The following is a 21,891-nucleotide window of genomic DNA, read 5'->3' on the forward strand; positions in this document are numbered from 1 at the left end:
TTACTTTCTAAAGCCAAAACAAGGTATCCTGTTGTACTTTAATTCCTTTAATACCACATGGTTATTCCTTTCTCACAATACTGTTCAGCTGTAAATATGATGCTTAGAATTACTATCATTATCTTACAACTGGCACTGATGGCAGCATTAGCTCTAAGTTTTAGTTTTAATAGCTTATTCAAACAGTAGTACTCTCTTCAGGTAGTTTTTTTCCCATAGTAAGATGCACAGTAAAGGGCTGGATATTAAAAGTTATGCTTGTGTAAATTTGAAAACATCAATATTCCATTTTTATTTTGCAAATTCCTGTCTCACATCACATGTTAAACTGATTTTTATTTTAAATTCTTGCTCATAATTACCACAATTAAGTGGTAACAAATTGCAGGCTTTCACTTCTAATTGGAATAAAATTATACACAAGTCATAGCTTACCAATCTACTTGATAGGTCCCAACTGAGACTGTTCCTATAATGATTTGTTGCATTAATATTATCAAGTACATATTTAGTCCTTTCAAATATTTACTTAACATATAATTGTTTTCCTATGATCATTGCTGTGATTCAGAATAGCCATTTCAATTGGGCATATCTATGAGAAGTGAAGTAGGTTTGATTGATTTGAAATGCTTTAACTATGAAAAAGTAAATAGAGAAATCAGTCAGTGAACACTGCCAGCCTCTACAATCCCTTTCAGTCAAAAACAGTCCTTTTGATTCAATTTCATGAAGGTTCACCTTCAAAACTGCCAGAAATGTCTTCAGTATGTATTCTGCCACTACTGAGAGTCCTTAACAAATTAAAAGTACAAAGTTTTAGAACCTATTACACAAAACATATGAATGGACTCCTGAGAAACAATGGCCCACTGCTTTTATCCTTAGTGTACCTTCTCCATTTTCCTGAGAGAAACAATTTTCTTGCTTAATCCTTAAACCTGAGAAAATACACTAACTGCACCCTAAAAAGTGCCACATTATAATAACACAGCACAACATATAATTTCATACGATCTCACCTGCCAGATACGGATGATACAGGCATATGCCATCAAACAGTGCTGCTGATGAAAAGAAGAACCATGACCAGAAAATAAAGCCATTAATGTCTGTGCTCTAAACAAAGCTTCCAGTTGTTTAATATTGCTCAAATCTTCCAAATTCATTTGGGGCATGGTACCATTTTCTCCATTGTCCACCTTAGTATTTTCTATAGGCAAAAAATTTGGTATAGCATTGCTTTCTGTTAAAAAAAACAGCAAATACATGCTCACAGTGACAGCATTGAAAAAATATATTTAAAAGTTAAAATTTCTGAATTGAAAATGAAAATATTTAAGAGAAAAAAGAAAAATGGAAATCTATCTGCTAAAGATGTTCTTGTTAAAATGATGTAATGCTACTTGTATCATGTTTTTAATCGACAATGTAACAGTTCTGTATAAGAAATTATGTAAGCCTGACAGAGAAATTAAATCTGCAAAAGGCTGGACAAGACGATCTTTTGAGGTTCCTTCCAACCTAGGCTGTTTTATATCTGAATCTAATTTCTCTTGTTACATTACTTGAGTTTCTATTAAGAGCTTTGCAAAGATTTTCTTGAAACTTAAGTGGTGTAAGGATAGTAATTATAAGCAATCTGGTGAAACTGGGTGGATTACAGAACTATACAAGAACACTCTTTGCTGGGTTCAGAACTGGCTGGATGGCAAGGCCCAGAGGGTGGTGATGAGCAGTGTTGCATCCAGCTGGCAGCCAGTCAACAGTGGTGTCCCTCAGTGCTCTGGGGCTGGGACCAGCTCTGTTCCATATTTTTATTGACAACTTGGATGAGGGGATTGAATCTTTAATTGATAAATCTGCAGATGACACTAAGCTGGGAATGTGTGTTCATCTGTTGGAAGGTAGGAGGGCTCTGCAGGGACACCTGGAATGGTTGGATGGACGGGCAGAGTCTAACAAGATGAAGTTTAATAAATCCAAGTGCCAAGTCCTGCATTTTGGCCACAATAGCCCCCTGCAATACTATGGGCTGGGGACCGTGTGGCTGGACAGTGCCCAGGCAGAAAGGGACCTGGGGGTACTGGTCAACAGCCAACTGAACATGAGCCAGCAGTGTGCCCTGGTGGCCCAGAAGGCCAAGGGCATCCTGGCCTGGATCAGGAATGGTGTGGCCAGCAGGAGCAGGGAGGTCATCCTTCCCCTGTACTCGGCACTGGTGAGGGCACACCTCCAGTGCCATGTCCAGCTCAGGGCCCTCGGTTTGGGAAGGACCTTGGGACTCTCAAGCACGTCTGGAGGAGGAGGCAAACAGGCTGGTGAGGGGCTTGGAACATAAGTCCTGTGAGGAACAACTGAGGGAGCTGGGGGTGCTCAACCTGGAAAAAGGAGACTCAGGGGTGACCTCAGCACTCTCCACAGCTCCTGAAAGGTGGCTGTGCTCAGGTGCAGTTGGTCTCTTTCTCCAGGCAGCAACTGACAGAACCAGAGGACACAGCCTCAAGTTGCACTAAGGGAAATATAGGTTGGATATCAGAAAAAAGTTTTTTGCAGAAAGGGTGGTAAAGTTCTGGAAGGGTCTGCTTGGGGAGGTGGTGGAGTCACTGTCCCTGGATGTGTTTAAAAAAGGCCTGGATGTGGCACTGGGCGCCAGCGTTTAGTTGAGGTGTTGGGGCTGGGTTGGACTCAATGATCTTGAAGGTCTCTTCCAACCCAGTGATTCTGTGAATTCTGTGAAAACTTAAATCAGCACAGAACTCCAAAAAAAACCCAACAAAACTGCTAACAGAAAAGTATGAACAGTATGTCGCTACTGTTACTAATCAACTGTGTGATAGAAACCCTGTATATTTATCTTTCTCAATGAAAACACCAGAAGTACTTGTCTGATCTATGTCGTCTATCCACACAAAAAAACCCAGCAGAGCAGATGTTCATTAATGCCACACAGGACAGTATGGCTCCAGATATCAGATACTTTTTTTCTCAAAGGAATATTGGGGTATCCCATCAGAATAGGTCACTAAGGTCATACCAGTACAAGTGGATATTTGTGTGAAAGGAGCAAAGAATTTTTACAGCTACAAAGTAGTTGAAGCCATACATCCCTTTGAAGGTCATTTTTGAAAAATTAATGCTAAGATAAAGCCAAGGAAAGGGTAATGGACTTAGGTACCCACATTTTGGCACAGAAACTATTTTCTTCAGTTTCATCTGTCCCTCCATGAGAACTCACTTGAAACAAACTGTTCAGCACTACTTTCTGGTAGCATCTCACATCTCAAGAATCCCTATGTCAGAGGGGAGAAGTATCGTACTATATCAAAAGACTGAGGGTAATTCTCCATAGCATATCACAGAATTCACAGATAAACTGAACTTGCATTGAATAAATGACAGTAAGTACATGAGAAAATACAAGCAAGCTTGTGCTTTTCCTTCTGATAACTAAGCTGCAAATTTAAAATCTCACTTGTGTATCCTGCTGAGAAATTGCTCTGAAGGAGAAACAGCCATTAGATACCTTCTTCTTGTGAGGACTGCATAGGGAATTTCATACATAGCAGGAGATCTACTGCCCACGCCAGAGGTTTAATAGCATCATTGAGGGGAAACTGATTACAATATAAGCATTCAGCAAATTCCATCAGGTAATCAACTCTCTGCCATTCATTTTCTTGTTTCTATAAAAGTAATAAAGGAGGAGTTAATTTGTATTTGTTTATATAAACCATCAAAATTATATTCTAAAGTTTCATGTAGTCTTAACAGAAGCAAAAAAATAATAATTTGACATCAAGTAGTTGTATTGGCATCACGTAATCAGAACTATGATAAATGGAACGTAACAGAAAACTCCACCACGAGTTAAATCTTCATTTTATTAAAATTGCTTGCTATTCTTAGACATTTTTCTTCAGCAGAACTCAACTAAAATTTTACTGGATATAAAGATTCAACCATAGAGAGTTTTCCTACTGAAGGGCAATCTCAAAGTTATAAAAGGCAACGGTCAAGTATATGGCCTCCCTACCCATTCAGGAACTTGCAGTCCTATGAATCACTTGAGAAACATCATTCTATCAGCATGGGAACAAACAGTAAGAACTGACAAACCTGCAAAGCAGTGATCGCATTTTGAAAACAGCTTAACTGTCCAACCATACTTCTGGAGACTGTTACCAAGTGTCGCCACATATGTGACAAGTAATCTGCACTTTCATGACTGACTTTCTGAATGGCCATCATAAAATTGCATCCTGATCCTGCCCTCACTGTAGCCATAAGTTTGAAAATCAGGCTAGAAAAAAGATCAAACAAATTACAAATTACTTGCATCTGTACCTGTGAAGTTACTTTGTGAGCAAGACACATATACTAGTTCGTATCTGTATAGTACAAAGATGCAAAGTTTATAAAATGGCATAAAAGAGCACAAAACCAACTCAGATAAGATTATGTAAACAGTACCCTAGAAAATTTTGTTTCCATTTAATGAAGATGGCTTTGCAGTTAGGAAAGCTAAAGCTTCTGCTGAATAGCCACATTTCATGCACCTATTTGCTTGGGAAGTAAAATACTACTTTTATATAAGTTTTTAAAAAATTATATTTACAAGTATTATTAGCATTAATTAGCATAATATTAGAAGCATTGCCTCTGTGTGTCTTTTTCATGGAAAAGATACAAGAATGTTTTGTGTTGTACAGACAGGCTGCTTAAAAGTAATCATAATACTTTCCCAATGCATATAAAATAAAAAAAATACTCAGGAGTTTTATATTTCTTAAGAATCAAAATGCTTATTTTAATGAAAATAAGTCAACCAACTTACAGTTTGTGCCTTGTCTGAGGCAAAACTTGTATAGCTTCATCCAGGACTTTTAGTGCTGTCTCCCAGTCAGCTTTATCAGCATAGATGTGGAATAATAGACCATATAAGGAGGTTCTTAATGTCAGATCTTCCTCAGCACCTTTGAATTATATTCAAATGATTTATTATATACTGCAGAATTAGAATAATGACTACAAATATTGGGATTTCTTCTATTACCAAATCAATAGAAGGAAGAACATGCCTGGGAGTAAGCATCCAACTGATAACCCAATATTTTGAAAATCCTTTGTAGTCCACTGATGCAAAGGACATGTATCTTTCTTTTCCTTAAAAAGAACAACAAAAACACAAAAAAAACCAAAAACAAAACACAAAAACACCTTTATATTTCAGTTAACATATATCTCTAAATATTATTGAACTTCTGTTTTGCCAGTGAACCAATCCATATCATTGATATGAATAGCAACCTGTAACTTAATTTCTTGACCAGATGAAAGCCACAGGCATTTCTCCAGAGTGAGTCCTATACTACAAAACCAATACAAAATAGTATTAGTAATATTAAATTGCTTACACTCATTAAATAACATCAAATCCTGAAGTACTCTCAGAGAGTTACAGAGTAGCTGATGTTGGCAGAGATCCTACAGAGCTGTCTGCCTGCACCCCTGCCTAAAGCAGGCTCCACTCTTCACTTGTGAAAATTTGAAATATTTGCCAGAAGTGGCTTTTTTCTAGATTTTGAATATTTTCTAAAAATTCTCTTTTGTAAGTTTCATGAAGTGAAACACTACAGTGAAAATCAGATGGCAAATTACATAGCAGAAAACTGTTGTTTGACAATTGCCCAAAACCAAAAGAATCACCAAATGGAATATAATACCTGTGATTGCAGGTAAGAAACCAGAAATGTGTTTATGACAAATACGTCACTTTTGCCTCTTAAGAAAGGTATGTTGAAGTTCCTTTATCATCAGCACCAATCACTAAAAACAAGCAATACTTATTAGAAATTCTTACCTGTTTGTTTTTAGATTCTGCTTTAATTATATTCTTAAGAATTATTTTGGTATGTTCTTTTAACTGTTCTCTGTCATGTGGTGAGGCCAGCAAAGGTAAACATGCATTCCAAAAGTGCCTAGCTGCAAACATTACAAGGGAATAATTTCCAGCTTCACCTGCATGCCTGAAGAAAGGGAAGTAGAACTTTATAAGGGAAAACAGCCACACTTTAGCTATAATAAAAAAATTTACTTTTAGGAATGTTTAGGTTTAGCTGATCTATGGGTCACTTCAGCGATGAGGACTTAGCATAAGAGCTTCATAATTAAGTTATTTTCCATTTTTATATACCAAACAATTTCACACACTCAGCAGAACTAGGAATAAATAAGTAGCATATTAATGATTTTACTGTATTTCTGCATAATCTTAGCTGAAGAGTATTCATTTAAACAATAGCAGAAACCTCCTCAAGATGTTCTCATTGGAATAATATTCTTTTTTTAGCTTCCTATTATGTTAATTTCTCATTCTAAAAAAAACATTAAAAAACAAAACACAATAATTATTACTGTACTGTGGATTTTGCTTAGTACAGTACCACTGTAACACAAGAATATGCCCCAAATGCCATTAGCTGCATTCAAATTGCTTTGAGCATATTTCTGGAAATGATACTTTGAATTAATAAAAGTTAATAATCCTCCAGATTGTGACACAACACAGTTCTCATCTGAGTGAGAAAAAGCTTGGCATTTTAATGAAAAATTATAGATTGATGTAATGTAATCACCAATTGAATAGTGCTACTGTTTTAAAAAAAAGCAGTTTTTTGAAACTGTCAATAAGATCACCCCCTAGACAGCACTCTTTAAATCACATTTAGACTGCTATATCCAGTTCTAGGCCACCCAATATATGCCAGACATGGAGAAACCACAAGGAGCTCAGTGAAGGGTCACTGAGATGATGCAGGACTGGACTGCACTTGCCTTGAGAAGAGGGCTAGTTGAAGAGGTGGCTTTGGGACACCTAACAAGGAGAAGTTTCTCAATAACTTAACAAAGTTATTGAGAAGCAACAGACAGGCTCTTCCCATTGAATGGCAGGACAAGCAAGAATAGGCATAAGTTAAAACAAGAAAGGTTCAGAAATGTCCCCCATGGGTACAGCCACGCAGTGGAGCATGTTATTCACAGAAGCTGGGTGTCTCCATTCCTTGAGGTTTTCACAGCTAGACTGGATAAAGCCCTGGACTGGCCCTGCTTTGAGTAGGAGTCTGAACTAGATCCCTTCTGAGGATGGTATGATTCTCTGACACTACAAGGTCAGCTATGTGGAAAGTAGTTGATAAATTTACTGAAGTGCAAAAATCTGTCAAATCCTTTGTTAAAGACTTCAACTCTATTCAAAGAGAGAGAAAGACTTCAACGACTATGTTGATTTTTATCAGTCTTGGGAGAAAATATGATGATCCCCAAAACTGTAATTAAATTTTAGATCTGTTTTATGTTAGTTTTCTCTCAACATAAAACATACCTGGCACTCTGAACAAAGGTTTCTGATGCTGCTACACGCAGATGTTTTCTTCCAGACAAATTCTCCATTATGCTCTTTCCTTGTATACAGGCTGTAATGCTTAACATTTCTTGTCTCACCCTGTTACCAAGCCTGCATAGAGGCAAATATTTCAAGAAGTGCTAAGTCTTACAGGCTAAGATCATACCAATTCCTTTTAATGATGTATTCAAGTTGCTTCTATGTAGATGTCCCTTGCTTAGGAAGTTACAAATCCTTTTATTGAGTTTTCTTTTAAAATTAGAAAACATTTCAAAAACTGAACATTTTTTGAAAAGGTAGACTAAAATATCTTTTTCACACCTCTTATGAAAATAACAGTGAAATCAGATCTTAAAAAACTATTACCTATATTCAGCAAGGAAAGAACACAGATTTGTATTTTTTCCCTATTTTTCACTATTGTACATTAAAAAAAAAAAATTGGCAAAGTCAGACTTATACACCAAGCAATTAAAAACAGTAATCAGGAAAATTAGACCATTTTTGATATTTTATTTTGGGATTTGTCATGCCTGTGTCTGGTAAAGTATGCCCAGGGCTCTGGAGAAATTGATATGGATCCTGCTCTACTACATGTAGAACAATGTAGATTTCAGTTCCAGAGTTAATCAGTTAAAAATTAATGCACAAATAAATTGATACCATTGGTTAATACCATTGATTAATAGCAACATAGTAAGCAAAGAAGGAATACGACGTGCAGGATTTTTCCGTGTCTCTGTTACCGAGCGCCGCCCGCAGCGGCCCTGGGAGAGCCGCGTGCAGCCGCGGTCTGTGTCCACGAGAGGGCGCCCGTGCCCACAGCAGAAGCGACCCAGGTGCAATTCAGCCTTGAACCGCCTCGAGCACAATAAAACTTGCGCTTTATTACCGTGGAAACACTGCCCTCCATTCTCTGGAAATAGCATTGACAGCTCATGTCTGCACAATCAAACATTTTATCTTTCATTAGTTTGCGGATTGCTACATGTACAGCAAGTAGTCTCTGAATTTCTGTGAAGTTCTGAAACAATATATTTAATATTAAGATAACTTGGTTTTACATGTTTTTAAACCCATGTAGAAAACAACTACGAGTTGCAAAGAACAGAATACTGGTTTTATAAGTTCAATTATTTTGCAGAGAAAAAAATGAACACTATATTGTATCTGAAATCTTTCACATGTTTATTTCAAACTTCCTACATTCTGAAAAACTGCTATTAAATGATGTTGATTCTTTCCTCTTTGGATAAAATTAAATTCTGCTTTTGGAGGAAATTATTTTTATTATTTTACATGATAGTTATACCTATCATATGCATAGGTGGCATTTAGGGCTGTCAGATTACCTAACAGCAGAGCCTGGAATACAGGAACTGCTCCTATCTTTCATCACCCCCAGCTTCAACTTGGTCCATGAACTACGTAGCCCTTCAGTGTATTAGAGCCAGATGAGCACTGAAAGCAATTTGCTCCATCAAAAGAAGTAGAAGCAGCTATTTTCTGCTTAGAGATTATAAGAGTCAAAATACTATGATTGCCAGAGATCATTTCAGAGCAGCAGTGCTCCTGGGAAGACACCCAAACACAGAGATGTAGAAGCTTCTGATTCCCTTGGATAGCAAGCTTCATCTATCTGAAGGGGGTCCAGAACTACAATCTAGATCTCCCACTGCCTTTTACTTTCATTTTCATCTGTAGCTGAACAATTTTTTTTGAAAAAAGATTCTTCCATTTTTGATTATGTGACCAGACACATTTACCCTCTTTACTTTCTTCAAAACTTAGTTCAAGAACATTACCATATCACATGAAATTCTATGTACTTACACGCCATATTTCTTAATATTTCTGTTGAGGACAAAATTCTCATCTGATTCCAAGACCCTTTTGGAACAAGTCATCACTCTTTTATAGTCTTGTGATACATACGCAAAATATGTAAAGCGTGTCAGTGTCTGCAGTTCCACTAAGGAATCTGACCAACTGCACTCTAAAGCCAAATCCAGTAACTGGGATTAAAAAAAAAAAAAAAAAAAAAAAAAAAAAGTTGTTTAAATTCCAGGGCTTTATATGCTTTTTTTGACAGTAATTACATGCTTAGAGCTCTATCTTCCTTACAACCCACCTGGGCATGGAACAAGTATATGACACAGCCATCTAGAAAATGAAAGAGCTACCAGTACAATCAAAATATACAATTGAGAGGTCTCATTCACCATGTAGTAAATATTAATATAGTGTGTACAAATCCAGGTATAATTGTGCATGCCTTTTGCCCAGAAGTATCTGCCAGGACTTATTCTATGTCCTCAGCCACCTTTCAGAAACCAGTGGAATAAGACTTTCAAAACTCAGAGCCCATTTTAGTTAAGCTGAAAGTAAGAATGGGATGTAGAAGCGGTTTTGCAACAACCAGTAATTGTAATAAGTAGTTGTTGTGTATGCTGTTATATATATGTCAGCTTGGGAGAGCTTGGGCTCCATAATTTTAGAGGTTTTTTTCTGACCTAAACACACACACATATATATAGATATAGATAGTTACAGATAGTTTCATATATAGTTTCATTATAGGATCTAAACATTTTCATTTCTTTTGTACATGTCAAAGTTCCACCTTTTCAGGATAGTGGTAATTGTTAATGAATTGATACAAATGAAGGTACTACAACACTGCTATTAAAAACTAAGCCAGTGAAGTGATAGCTAAAGTTAACTCTTAATATTTGACATAAATCTGTAGACCAACAAGAATTAGATATCTATATATTCATAAGGACCCAGTTCCTAATTGTCAGTAATAGTTTCATGGTTGTCCTGGCAACTGCTAACTTTATTTCACACAGTCAATCAGTAGTAACCAAGTGTAGTTGTGCTCTACCTTGCAACTGTCAAAAGTGAATTCACTATAATGTGAAGTTTTCTGTAGAAATATTGAATGCTTCTAATAGAAACCCAAACCTCCCTATAACTACCTGAAATGAGGCTGTAGCCAGGGAGGGGTCATTCTCTTTTCCCAGGTAACAAGCAACAGGACAAGAGGAAACAGGCTCAAGTCACACCAGAGGAGGTTTAGGCTGGATATTGGGAAAATTCCTTCACTTAAAGTAAGTCCCCATCCCAGGATGAATTTAAAAATCATGTGGATGTGGCACTTGGTGACCTTAGCGCTGCTGGGGGAACAGTTGGACTCCATGATCTCAGAGAACTTTTCTAACCTAAACAAATTTTAGCTTCTATTACGTTTTCTCCAGAAGAAAAATGAAAGGTTAGAAGTATGGCTCTGTACAAAAGTCACCTGAACCCATTATGCTCATCTGATGATTATTGAAACAACCTACTAGAGCAACCGAAGTATAAACCAAATATTTATATTCTAATGGTTTCTGGTCTTTGGATAAATAAAATTATTCTGTCATAAAAATCACCTTCCTGTTAATCTCTTGGTTAAAGAAAATAATGATGCAATAAAAAATTCAAAAATAATTTAAACTCCATGGAAAATTGAATTTGAAATCAAATTCATAGTACACAATTTCTTAAAACTCAAGAGCTTATAAAAAAAAAAACCCTAAATACCTGAGATAAGGTAGGAACAGTGAAATCCATGAGACCCAAGCCATTACATGAATACATTTCCAGACCAACAAGAATTCTTGCCAGAGGATTTTGTGCTTCATCATTATTCTAAGCAGAAATAAAAAATTCACATTCAGAGATTTTTTTTTTGCAAGTTAATATCATTAAGTACATTAATTGAGAAATAATAATAATAATAATGTTGTTTGAAAACCTCGGTTTGCTCTAAGCAATTGCTGCTCTCTACTGTGACCTTAAAATGGTTGGTTTTTTGCATTTATAGATTTTTAATTAACATTGTGAACCCTGAACTACTAGTTTCAACACTAGAAGCCCATATCAACAATACAATGAAGGCAAATTTCATATGCCACTGAGGGTTTCCAGTTTTATAGACAATATAAAATAAAAATATAATAACTAAATATTTCTTTTCAGCTTACTAAATCTATCATCTATATATATATAAAAAGAGGCCATAGTAAATGTTGACATTAATATATCTGATTTTTCTTAACACTTTTAATGCAGTCATTTTATTATTTTACATTTCAAAATCAAAATTCAAGAATTCAAAATTCAAAATTTGAATTTTACAAATTCAAAATCAATTTTATTCACCAGTCATCATATGACCAACATCACCATAGCAGCTAACAGTGTAAGGAAGAGTTAGGAAATGTAGACTCACTGCTATACCCAATGTGAAAAATTTGCTCTGTAAGGCCCTACAGACAAAATTTATTTTTACATTATGATCTCAAATATACAAAAGAAAATGTACCTTGATCATTTCAGTCATTATTAAATGAATGTAAGAATTTAACTTTTCTTTGTAAAGTTTTAACATTATGCAAGATTTCAGGGAAATCATACCTCCTCCTGAGTCCCAAGGAGATGTCTGATCTGCTGCTGATTTAACTGCTTTGCTTTCACCCAGGTAGCAATGATTTGTTGTTGTGCAGCAATAGAGACTTTTTCATTAGGTATGGTTCCAGTCATTGCATTTAGGGCAAATTCACAAATCTAAACACCAAGAAGAGAAAAAAAGTGAAATACAGGAAAATGTGGAAAGTTTCTTGTATGGAACATGCTGTCCATTAGTTATTTTTAGATTATTGCACATGCATCTCTAAGCCTAACAACATCTCCTTTAAGTCAACCCAAGGAAAATAGAAGTTACAGCCCTCAGCCCCAAGTTGGCAAGGAGCTCCAATGTGCATTTGGGGAGGATTTATAGTGACAGAAACTGTAAAAGAAGGTAGCTTTTTCTTTAAAATCTTCTACTCTTGAATTTATAGGAATTCATTCTGCTGTAATATATGACAGCAGAATGAAAAGTACTACAAAAAAATCAGGGGTTTGCACCTCTAAGGCAGCTTTGATGTCAGGAAGTCCACTAGGATCTACTGAAAAAGACTGGATGATATTAGCTTTTTCCTGTTTCTTTGCTGCAGCTTTTCTGCTGCTCTCTATTGCTGTATCTTCTATCTTCTCAGCAGGTTTTGGCTTTGGAATCCAAGAAATAATTAGGCCTCGAGCCAGAGCATTACATAACATCAGTAAAATTTCGGTACTTCTGTAGAAGAAAATAAAAATCAGAAGTGCATACTGCATCAGATCAAAATAAAAGGCAGGAATAAAATTATTGATTTCAAGAAGTAAGCATTAGTTGAAAATCCAGTTTTTTCATAGAAAGCAAAATTATGGATATTACCCAAAAAAACCTGCCTGTTGGTAAAGCAGTTTAATGATTAAAATTAAAAAAAAACAGAATCAATTTTCAGTTAACATCAATGTTTTTCCACTCTTTCTCTTTTTCTCATATGAAAAGAGCAACTATTTTCTAAAAAAGTATCCTAAACTAAGGCCTTCATATTTTTTATGGTTATCATTGCTAGTACATACTGATGTAAGTATCAAAATTAATAAGCAGGTATTACCAGTCTTCATCTCTGCACAAACTGAAATTTTAATTTTATTCTCCAGTGCTGTTAAAAGAGACTTCTTTGCTGCTGGTCAATACTCTACCTAATGATGAGGCCACTCCCAGCGAAGTTCCAAAATATCTAGGAATTTGTCCCATAGTCAGACTTTGACTAGAGTATCTACTCCACAATGGTTGATCATTCTCCCATAGCATTTACTGCAGAACAGGATTTCTTTAAACCTGTGGAATCCATGTTCCCATTTTCATGGTCTACTAATGAGCACATTCCCTTTATTTCTTTTGTTTTCTATTTTCTCGTATTTCAGAACCAGTTGTAATCACCTTATGCTGGTTAGAAATATTTGCAATGAACTATATTTACAAAATAATTCAAATTCAGAGAACTGACAGCAAGCAAATGCATTTTGAGCTGTCGTGCAAATTCAGAGTCTAAGAGAATTTTCCCAATTTTCTGACTAACTTAACAAAATTCTATTTTGCATGCACATGTTGCTAGTCTACACTGAAGAGAAATTAATATTTATTGGTCTAAAGTTAGCATGGCTTACCGTGTATAGTAACAAAGAACAAACAGAAAGGATTAACAGTTAATTTTCACAATTTACCTCCTGAGCTACTCTATATATACCAAGGTTCTTTCACTGCCAATGAAAGTCAGCAATAAATATTTCACAGCACAAAGTGATTTTCAATGTCTACAATAATATTTTCTGTGTTTTAGAAAAAAAGAGTATGTTCATATCCAAACATCTCAATTTACCCGTTGTGCCCAACAGTCTTGATGGCTCCAAGGAGAGTCTGCAGATACTCAATAATGTCCCTCTGTCTTCCTGAAGAAATCACATGTCTGTTATAATTTAAGACATACACCACAGCATTGTGAACAATCCAGGCTTCATTCAATTCTTCTCCTATTTCAGCTGCACGTTGGAAGTTTTCCATAGCATACCAAGATAAGCCGTCTATCCATAAACTATAAAATTAGTATAAAGAAGCTGTTATTCCAAAGGTTCAACACTAGAATGAATTCTATTATAAGGTTAAATATGCAGTACTACCAACAACAAGAACAAAAATTTAATTGTTTCAGTTGCATTTATTAAGTTCTCATCCACTGACTTATATTTTACTTCAATGAGAAGACAGTTCAGAAAATGAAGTAGCATCAACATAAAATGAATAATCTCTGACATTCAAATGCTATTAGCTTAAAAAACAGTGTCTATGGTTTATGCTTCATCCACATGTTCAGGTTTTTTAAATGCATGTGTGAATCCACCCATCAGTGCCAGAAATCAAATAACCATGTCAAGGCTCTACTTGAACACAGATATAAGTGAGACATGCCATCGGAGAATTAAGGACGAATCTTTTTTACTCAAAATTGCACGTGTTCTTGCACTCAAAGACATTTCCAGGTGCTTTGAAATGCTGTAATAATTTTAAATAGAATAACATTTTTTCACAGTCTATGTAATAACTTTCTTTCAATAAATTTCTTTTCTTTCTTAATTTTCAAAATGTACTATTACTTTGAAAAACCAATACTAAAAATACAGTCTTGAATGATCATACAGAATTGTCATGGTTCCAAAGCCATGAAGTCAAAAGCACAAACTGGCAATGGGTATTACTATGTCACTAATGGTACAGGCCACAGTACCAGACCAAAGTCCTTTTTTACCTATGGGTTTTTAATCTAATTAGGTAAACTCAAAAATAGCTAGTAGCAAATTTTGGAACAGTAAGGCTGGTATTACTATGAATGTGTAGCAGAGAGTCTAAGCATCATCTTCAAAAATCTCTCTCCACATTCTTCTCCCTTGCAAGAAATAATCATGTCAGACTAGTAAAAAACAGTACTTGCTATATTCTACTCTCTCAAATTCATTTCAGTTGATTGGGTGGAACACACTAGATTTGCAAACTGGAATAATTCACCGTATGCATTCAGTATTATGAAATCCTTATATGTACAGGAGCTATAAAGCAAGACAAAAATAGCTTTTTGATTTGAGGAAACATATTTTTAAATACTGAATTTAATTATCTAAGTGTCAATATACAACAATTTAATAATTTTTCAGCTTGGAACACTAGCTTCTAATTTCAGAGAAATAAATGTTAAATGAAAATAAAACCCACACTCCAGAATGAAAGGAAACATAAGAAAAAATATTTCAAACTATTTTTTTAGATCTTTTCCCTGTTTCCCATGACTACCCACAAAAATGAAGAATCTGGTGACAATTTTACTAGGCAGAAACTGTTTTTGCAATTATCATCAGGGTCGGATAATAAAGATCTGTTAAGTGTTCCTTGGTCTTGATATGTATTACAAAAAAGCACCTGTATGTTTTCCATTCTGGATCACTGTCAGGAAGATATGAAACACATCCCAGATGACACTGATATGTAGCTTCTGGAGGTACAGCATGATCATTCAGTTTAACTCCCTGCAATCTTAATAAATGAATAGTTGCCTGAAAAGACACAGATAAATAAATTGTCTACCCAGGTTATCATTATAAAAACAGACTCTGACTTCATATTAGTGTTGTTACCTCTTCAAAAATTTTAAAAAAACAAAATGCTTTTTCAACTGCTGTACAGGCAAGTATATGAAATACAAATATCAGTACTTCATAAGCTTAAAATTGTCGACAGCTAATTTTACTAAATAATTACATGGAGAAAATCCCATATTTAGGTATGTAAGTTTTTCTATCATGCTGGAACTTCAAGGATCCAGAAATGTAATGTCAGATGTCAAAAATTTACAGTAGAATCTCTTATAAAAAGTGTTATCAGCACCTGCAGTAAAACTATAGCTACAGTTACTTTCACACAGTATTTTGATAAGGTTGCTTCATGAAACTACTTCCTTTACTTCTTAGAGAGATAGAAAATAACTAAACTCAAAATTCCAGTGCTTCAAGATTTGTATATAAAACAAAACTAAACAACTATGAATGACAGCTGTGTAATTTATTTACCTCTGCATTAATAAATCTTATTTCTGCTAGTATTCTGAGTAAATCTGCCTCAAAAGAAAAGTATTTAGCAGGCAGCAATGATTCTTCTGATGAGCTGTCACCTTGACCATCAATCATCATAGTCACATTAGCTTTGTTCTTCTCTGCCAAAAATAAATAAACCCATTATTTCCATGCAAATCATCATCTTAATTTTTAAATTTACAAATCCCTACATATTCCTAAATTCACAAGGAATAGTTAGCAAGAAAAGATTTTTAACTATTTCAAGTAACTAACTTTTTCATTATTACCATTTACTGCACTCAAAACCCATTCTCAAGCAGTGCTGATGCATTTGTTACCTGTGATTTTGCTGCATTTCAATTATTTATAATCTTCAATATTTGCAGCAAATAACTTGCTCCAGTCATAGCATGCATACTGAAATTTCAGTGTGAACAGACTCCATGGCCTCTAGTTCAATTTTGTTGCATAAATGGAAGTGGAGCATAGAATTGGATTATGCAGAGGCTAAAGTCTTTGTGCATTTGAATCATGGACTGAGTTGACTTTCTGGTAATGCAAACATTGGTAAAGAGAAAAAACAGCATTCTTCTTCTTTAGTTCAATAATGAGAAAGGACTAAGATTGTTTTAATATAAACACAAAGTTTGTAAGAACACACCAATTGCTATTATTTAGGCTTTTGGTGCATGGTTGCCTTCAGTTTCTGGTAAGTGTACTTATTTTTCCCTTATTTTGTTTGGAAATAAGACAAAAGACTAAACATGGTTAGTCTGAAGATGCAAAACTTGTGACAGAAAAACAGCAAATTGATGTGCTATTTTAAGTGGACCTTGGAAAAAATATGGAATAGGTTTGATTAACTTTGGCTAGTGAAAAGAAAAACCATTTCTTCTATGCTTAAATGTGAGTTTTACAAATTCCCTGACAAAGCCAACTTTAAAATCCAGCAAGTAGAGAGTTATTTGAAAGTGCTTTTTCCCAAGTTAAAAACTCTTAACATGGGCTAGGTTTCCAACAGACCCTCAAGGAACAAGGTATAATGTTGGATACCTCAGAGGAACCACTCACTAATAGGGGATTAAAGGGTAAAAAATGTTAACACGTGAGCCTCATACAAAGTGACTTACAACCCATTTTTCTACAGCTCTATCAGGCAGGAATGATATGGACCTAGATGACCATGAATTTGCCTGTGTTCTTAAGACAAGTAGATGTATTTCATAGAAATGCTTCTCTACAGCACTGGTGAAACACTTCTGACAGCAGAGTATGGCTTCTACAAAAAACGTAATGACTGATTTCTAAATTTTGAAGTAGAAAGAATATTCCATGTATGCCAACATGCAGTGCCAGAAAAGAAACTCAGGGAACTTTGGGAATGGGAGGAAAGAAAACAATATTGTCTGACTCCTTTTAGTAACTTAAATAAATGATTACAAAGTTCCTTACAACATGGAAAATTATTTGTCACTTACTTTCTTTATGCTTTGTTGCCTCCCTAAACAAAATATCATCATACAAGAGGCAAAATCTACATGCTGCACGACAGACATCCCACACTTCCTGTTTACATGCAACTTTTGCCAAATCTGCCCAAAGTATAATTCTACCAAAGAAAAAATGTAAATAAAATTAGTTAATAAGCAGGATTAGGGTCTACAGTTTCAGAACTGACAAAAATAATCATGTCAATAATGATGACCATCAGGAAAAAAAATTACATCCAATCAAAATTTTAAATGGAAGATTTATTGTCAGTAGCAAAGGTAACACTATTACTTTATTGATTAAAAATAATCTCTTCAACATATCAAGAGACAGAATTCTTCTCTTGGATGGTAATTCTACGGAAGTTTCAAAACATGAAACTCATTTTCTATCTCATAAAGTAAACTAAATATTTCAAAACTAATGTTGATAATTTAAAACTAAGTCTTGTAAACAAGTTTGGATTTAGAGTCTTTTAGAAAACAACTGCCTTTGTATTTCAGCACAGGAATTTTTAGTGCAGCAAAAAGGTAGACACGTCCTTTTAAATAAAGAATGACAAAATGAGATATAAATAGTCAAAATTAAACTTGTCATTTTTCTACAGATTAATCTTTCTGGCTCTCAGAATGAACTACTTAGTTTTTGTACCAAAAAAGTTGCAGCGCATGATGTGCTTTTTAGGTACAAGGACTTAAAAAGATACTTGCAAGTATCAATTCTTCATTAAGTACAAGACTTAATCCACACATCCCTCTGTATGTTGGGCTCATAGATAGAACAGGTGAGTTTAAGTGTGCCTATGAGAGAGCAGATTAGAAACAGGGAAAGAATAGAATTCTGCATAGCGTGGAAATGTAACAGAGCTTTCCGGACAAGAAATTATATACATGCTTCACTATGTTGCCAAAGGCTGAAACGTTAACCTCTTACAAGGTACCATCCACTAAGAACATCTGAGACATGGCCTTTCCTCTTAAAGACTTCCACAAAAGATGAAAGACACTTCTCGTCTGTAGCAATTACCTTTCTCTGCCATTTCCATTTCTTAAGTGTTTCAAATGTTCATCAACTTTCTCCACACTTTTAGTATGATGCTGGGCTTTTGCACAAAGGTAGCTTATTTGATTATTACTTTTACCTGAGAAAACTTGATAAAGAAATAAAAATTACAGTAGTTTTTATATATTAGAAATTTTAAATTCCACAAGGATGGCAAGGAATTAGGTCCATAATTACTTGCTGAAACACTCAAAATCCAGCCCTTTTCTCATTTCTTCAAGCTTTCCCCAAACCAATCAACCAACATAAAATCATGTACTCCACCAGCACCTATTTTGTTTTTTTCCTGTATCTTGAAATACAGTTGCCCCATCCAAAACTGATCTATGCTTGTTTAGTATCCAAATATCTCAAATACACCTCTTTTCTGACAGGACATGCAGTGTTCTAGTTAGGTTGATTCGAGAGCAAGTGAACCATGTAATATGTAAAGTACACACTAATTCTGAAAACAGAAAGATTTTTATGCAACTGAAAAGAAAAAATAACCATATAAATCTGATGTTCTGTCCTATGTACATTTAATATTATAAATTTGAATTTGCATTTTCTTACTCCTTCAATACACATGTGTAAACTTGTGACAACTTAAGTCATAGAACAAGCAAAAACACACTGCTTGGATGACAGCCTAAGAAACAACTGAAATTTTTCAGAACAAAATTTTATGAAATATTGTGTCAAAAGTCTTGTAATAGTTTCAATGTTGTAATAATCTCACTCACTTTAAAGACTCAGCCTGGAAGGCTTATATGTGCTCAGATTTATTCTCGGAGGAACTTCAAAAGTAACTGTACAGTTGTCAAGTTGAAATTTAACAGCAAGGAGATGTCCATGATTTTAATTTTCTTCATTTCACAAATACAATAAATTTTATCACTTTAAATAATATATGAAAAATTTTTTCAGCACTATACTTTTCATATTCTTAAAAGGACTGCATAGAGGGGAATAGCTGATCTCTAAATATGGCTCTGGCTTGTAATTGATTAGTTGATCAAATTTGAAATGGGGATATGCAAGGTGGACTTTGTGGCCTGGCTGAACAGCATATAAGACAGCATAAGAGAGCTGCATGGTGTTCCACAGCACACACAGGCTGATCTGGAAGCAACAGGACTCCTTCTGTAGCATTCCCTTCCACCAGCATAATCTCTACTGCAGGAGTACACTGGTTTTACTCAAACTTAGTAAAATTAGTCACAATACACACATACTTGCTTTATTGCCAAGATAGTAAAAAACAGTTTAAGCAGTCTGGAATGCTCATTCCCTGTCCACTCTTCCTCAACCAGAGGCTGTATAATCACAAACTGATTTTGTTTTTCTGTTTGGGGCATAAGGAATGTGTCCATTTATGTTCCATGTTTTAGAAAGTAAATAATGAATTCACACCTAAATCTCTGTGCAAAACTAGAGCTCTCAAAGGCAAGATCTTAGAAGAGAAAGAGAATTACAATATAGAAAGAATATCCAGTGTAATTAACACTGGGTATTACTGGGTGAAATTTCTGAAAACATCACTTAAAAATTACCTTGGTTAAAAATATTCAGGAATTGTACATAGTGAAAAAATAACTACTTACTTCACACTACAGCACAACAGTAGGGTTCAGAGGAATTTGGAGGGGAAATCAACACCTTTTCCAGGATCACCATACAACTTTTTTATCCCTAATGAAAATTATAGGAACTCTGACACAGAATTCAGCAGAACTATTACTTCATTTGTATTGCAATATTCCCTATATGTTGCCATTACATGCTATGTCCAGCCTTTAAGAGTGTGCAAAGCAAATTTAGTAACTCTAAGTCACACACACATACTTTACCTTTAGCTTCATTTTCACTGTCAAGGACTATTTGAAATGTGTCAGGAGCTAATGCAAGTCCTGCATTTACCAGAAGGGATCTCTTTTTCTTCACATTATCATTTTGTTTTCCCCTTTTAGCCTACATAAAGAAAATAACTCATTGCTATAATGGTCATTTTATTTTCCAACTAGACCTTATTTACTAAACATGACAGAATACACATAATATAACTTGCTACTACCAAAAGGAATTGTGCATCTTTAGCTATCTTACCCATCATTCTACAGCATTATTGTCATTGAAAGTGACTGTGGAACTTCTGTTGATATTCACATGATTACACCACAGATAATTTAATACGAAGTGCTGTTTCTGCTTCTCATGAATCTTTACAGAATATTCCTCAGTATATAACCAGACATTATGTTATACCTTCTCAAACAAATAACAGAATTTATTTACAACCAACACCAACATATCCAGTGTGCAGTAACTAGGAATTGCTATAAAATATTAAAAAATCCTGGTCTGCTAAGAACTAAATAAAGTCAGAGGAGGTGTGGGTTTTTTAAAGCAACATTTGAACTGAGTAAGCTTGCATGGAAAAGAATTTAAACCCAGAAAACAATCAGTTGCCAGTATGATTTTTGTTCAGATGCTGAGACAGCACAACAGAATTGGATGCAGTAACTCTTGATAGTGCCCATATTGTGACTGTAGAGTATATTATTTAGTGGCATTTTTAAGTGCCACATGATACTGATTTATTTTATAGCCAGCTAGGATGTTTAGCAATTTGGACACTGTGCTTCTCATTAAATAAAACTGTTTCATGAAATGAAATCCTAATTATTGACAACTGCTATTCTTTTTTTGCTGATATTTCTGCTAATTGACAACTCCCTGCCTTCCCCCAAGAAATAAGCTTTGAAAGAATTGAGAAAAAAGTCCTCTATTATGATCTTCAAACTGTGAAGCATCTCAACCACTTCAAGGCAACAAACAAAGACAGTTTGCTGAAAAAATAAACTGATGCTGGCTCTACTAATATGCTGTCTCTCCTCTGCTGGAATAAGCTACAGACCTTGCTCTCCTTGCTTACCTGTTCAATCAGCATTACCACCTGATCCTCTAGTTGCTCAGGTGACTCGTACAGCATAGCACTCAAATGAAGGCGGTTAAAATTCAGTCTTAGATGCTCTTGATACTGCCCACTGTTGTTCAGGTGCATAGCTTTTTGCAAATGTTCCAGAGCAGCCTCTAGTCTATCCCCATCTTCTTCAATACGAGCTATTTCCATATGAACTTGGCAACGCAACAAAATCAACATGCTAAGGATTACAAATTTAAGTATAAACTGTTAAAATAAGGCACACTAAAATTCTTAGACCTAAAACTCACCCGAAGGTGAATCTCAATAATTAAAAGTGACTCTAGTATTAAAACTGATATTCTCTTTTTAACTGACTTGTTGCTTTAATTTTCACTATCATGCCTTTTTAACTGAAATTAGTTATAAAATTTAACTGTATATTACTTTCACTGACCCTGCAGAAGAAAGCAACACATCTTTTGGACTA

General features: G+C 35.0%; 1 protein-coding gene across 1 annotated transcript in view; it reads right to left on the bottom strand.

The window, feature by feature from the left end:
* The window catches only part of CFAP46 (cilia and flagella associated protein 46), a 67,710-nt gene that overhangs the window by 31,312 nt on the left and 14,507 nt on the right, over window positions 1-21,891 (bottom strand). Inside the window, exons 12-29 of the mRNA XM_068198395.1 lie at window positions 21,414-21,642; window positions 20,329-20,449; window positions 18,461-18,584; window positions 17,422-17,552; window positions 15,938-16,080; window positions 15,291-15,424; window positions 13,702-13,914; window positions 12,359-12,569; window positions 11,867-12,016; window positions 10,991-11,098; window positions 9,239-9,420; window positions 7,385-7,516; window positions 5,864-6,029; window positions 5,082-5,166; window positions 4,838-4,976; window positions 4,120-4,303; window positions 3,527-3,686; window positions 1,023-1,246 (exon numbers count right to left, since the gene is read on the bottom strand). Coding sequence (XP_068054496.1) covers window positions 1,023-1,246; window positions 3,527-3,686; window positions 4,120-4,303; window positions 4,838-4,976; window positions 5,082-5,166; window positions 5,864-6,029; window positions 7,385-7,516; window positions 9,239-9,420; window positions 10,991-11,098; window positions 11,867-12,016; window positions 12,359-12,569; window positions 13,702-13,914; window positions 15,291-15,424; window positions 15,938-16,080; window positions 17,422-17,552; window positions 18,461-18,584; window positions 20,329-20,449; window positions 21,414-21,642 — 2,836 coding nt within the window. The remainder of the gene's footprint in view (window positions 1-1,022; window positions 1,247-3,526; window positions 3,687-4,119; window positions 4,304-4,837; window positions 4,977-5,081; window positions 5,167-5,863; window positions 6,030-7,384; window positions 7,517-9,238; window positions 9,421-10,990; window positions 11,099-11,866; window positions 12,017-12,358; window positions 12,570-13,701; window positions 13,915-15,290; window positions 15,425-15,937; window positions 16,081-17,421; window positions 17,553-18,460; window positions 18,585-20,328; window positions 20,450-21,413; window positions 21,643-21,891) is intronic.

Source organism: Anomalospiza imberbis, chromosome 8 (assembly GCF_031753505.1).
Source record: "Anomalospiza imberbis isolate Cuckoo-Finch-1a 21T00152 chromosome 8, ASM3175350v1, whole genome shotgun sequence".
NCBI classification, from domain to species: domain Eukaryota; kingdom Metazoa; phylum Chordata; class Aves; order Passeriformes; family Viduidae; genus Anomalospiza; species Anomalospiza imberbis.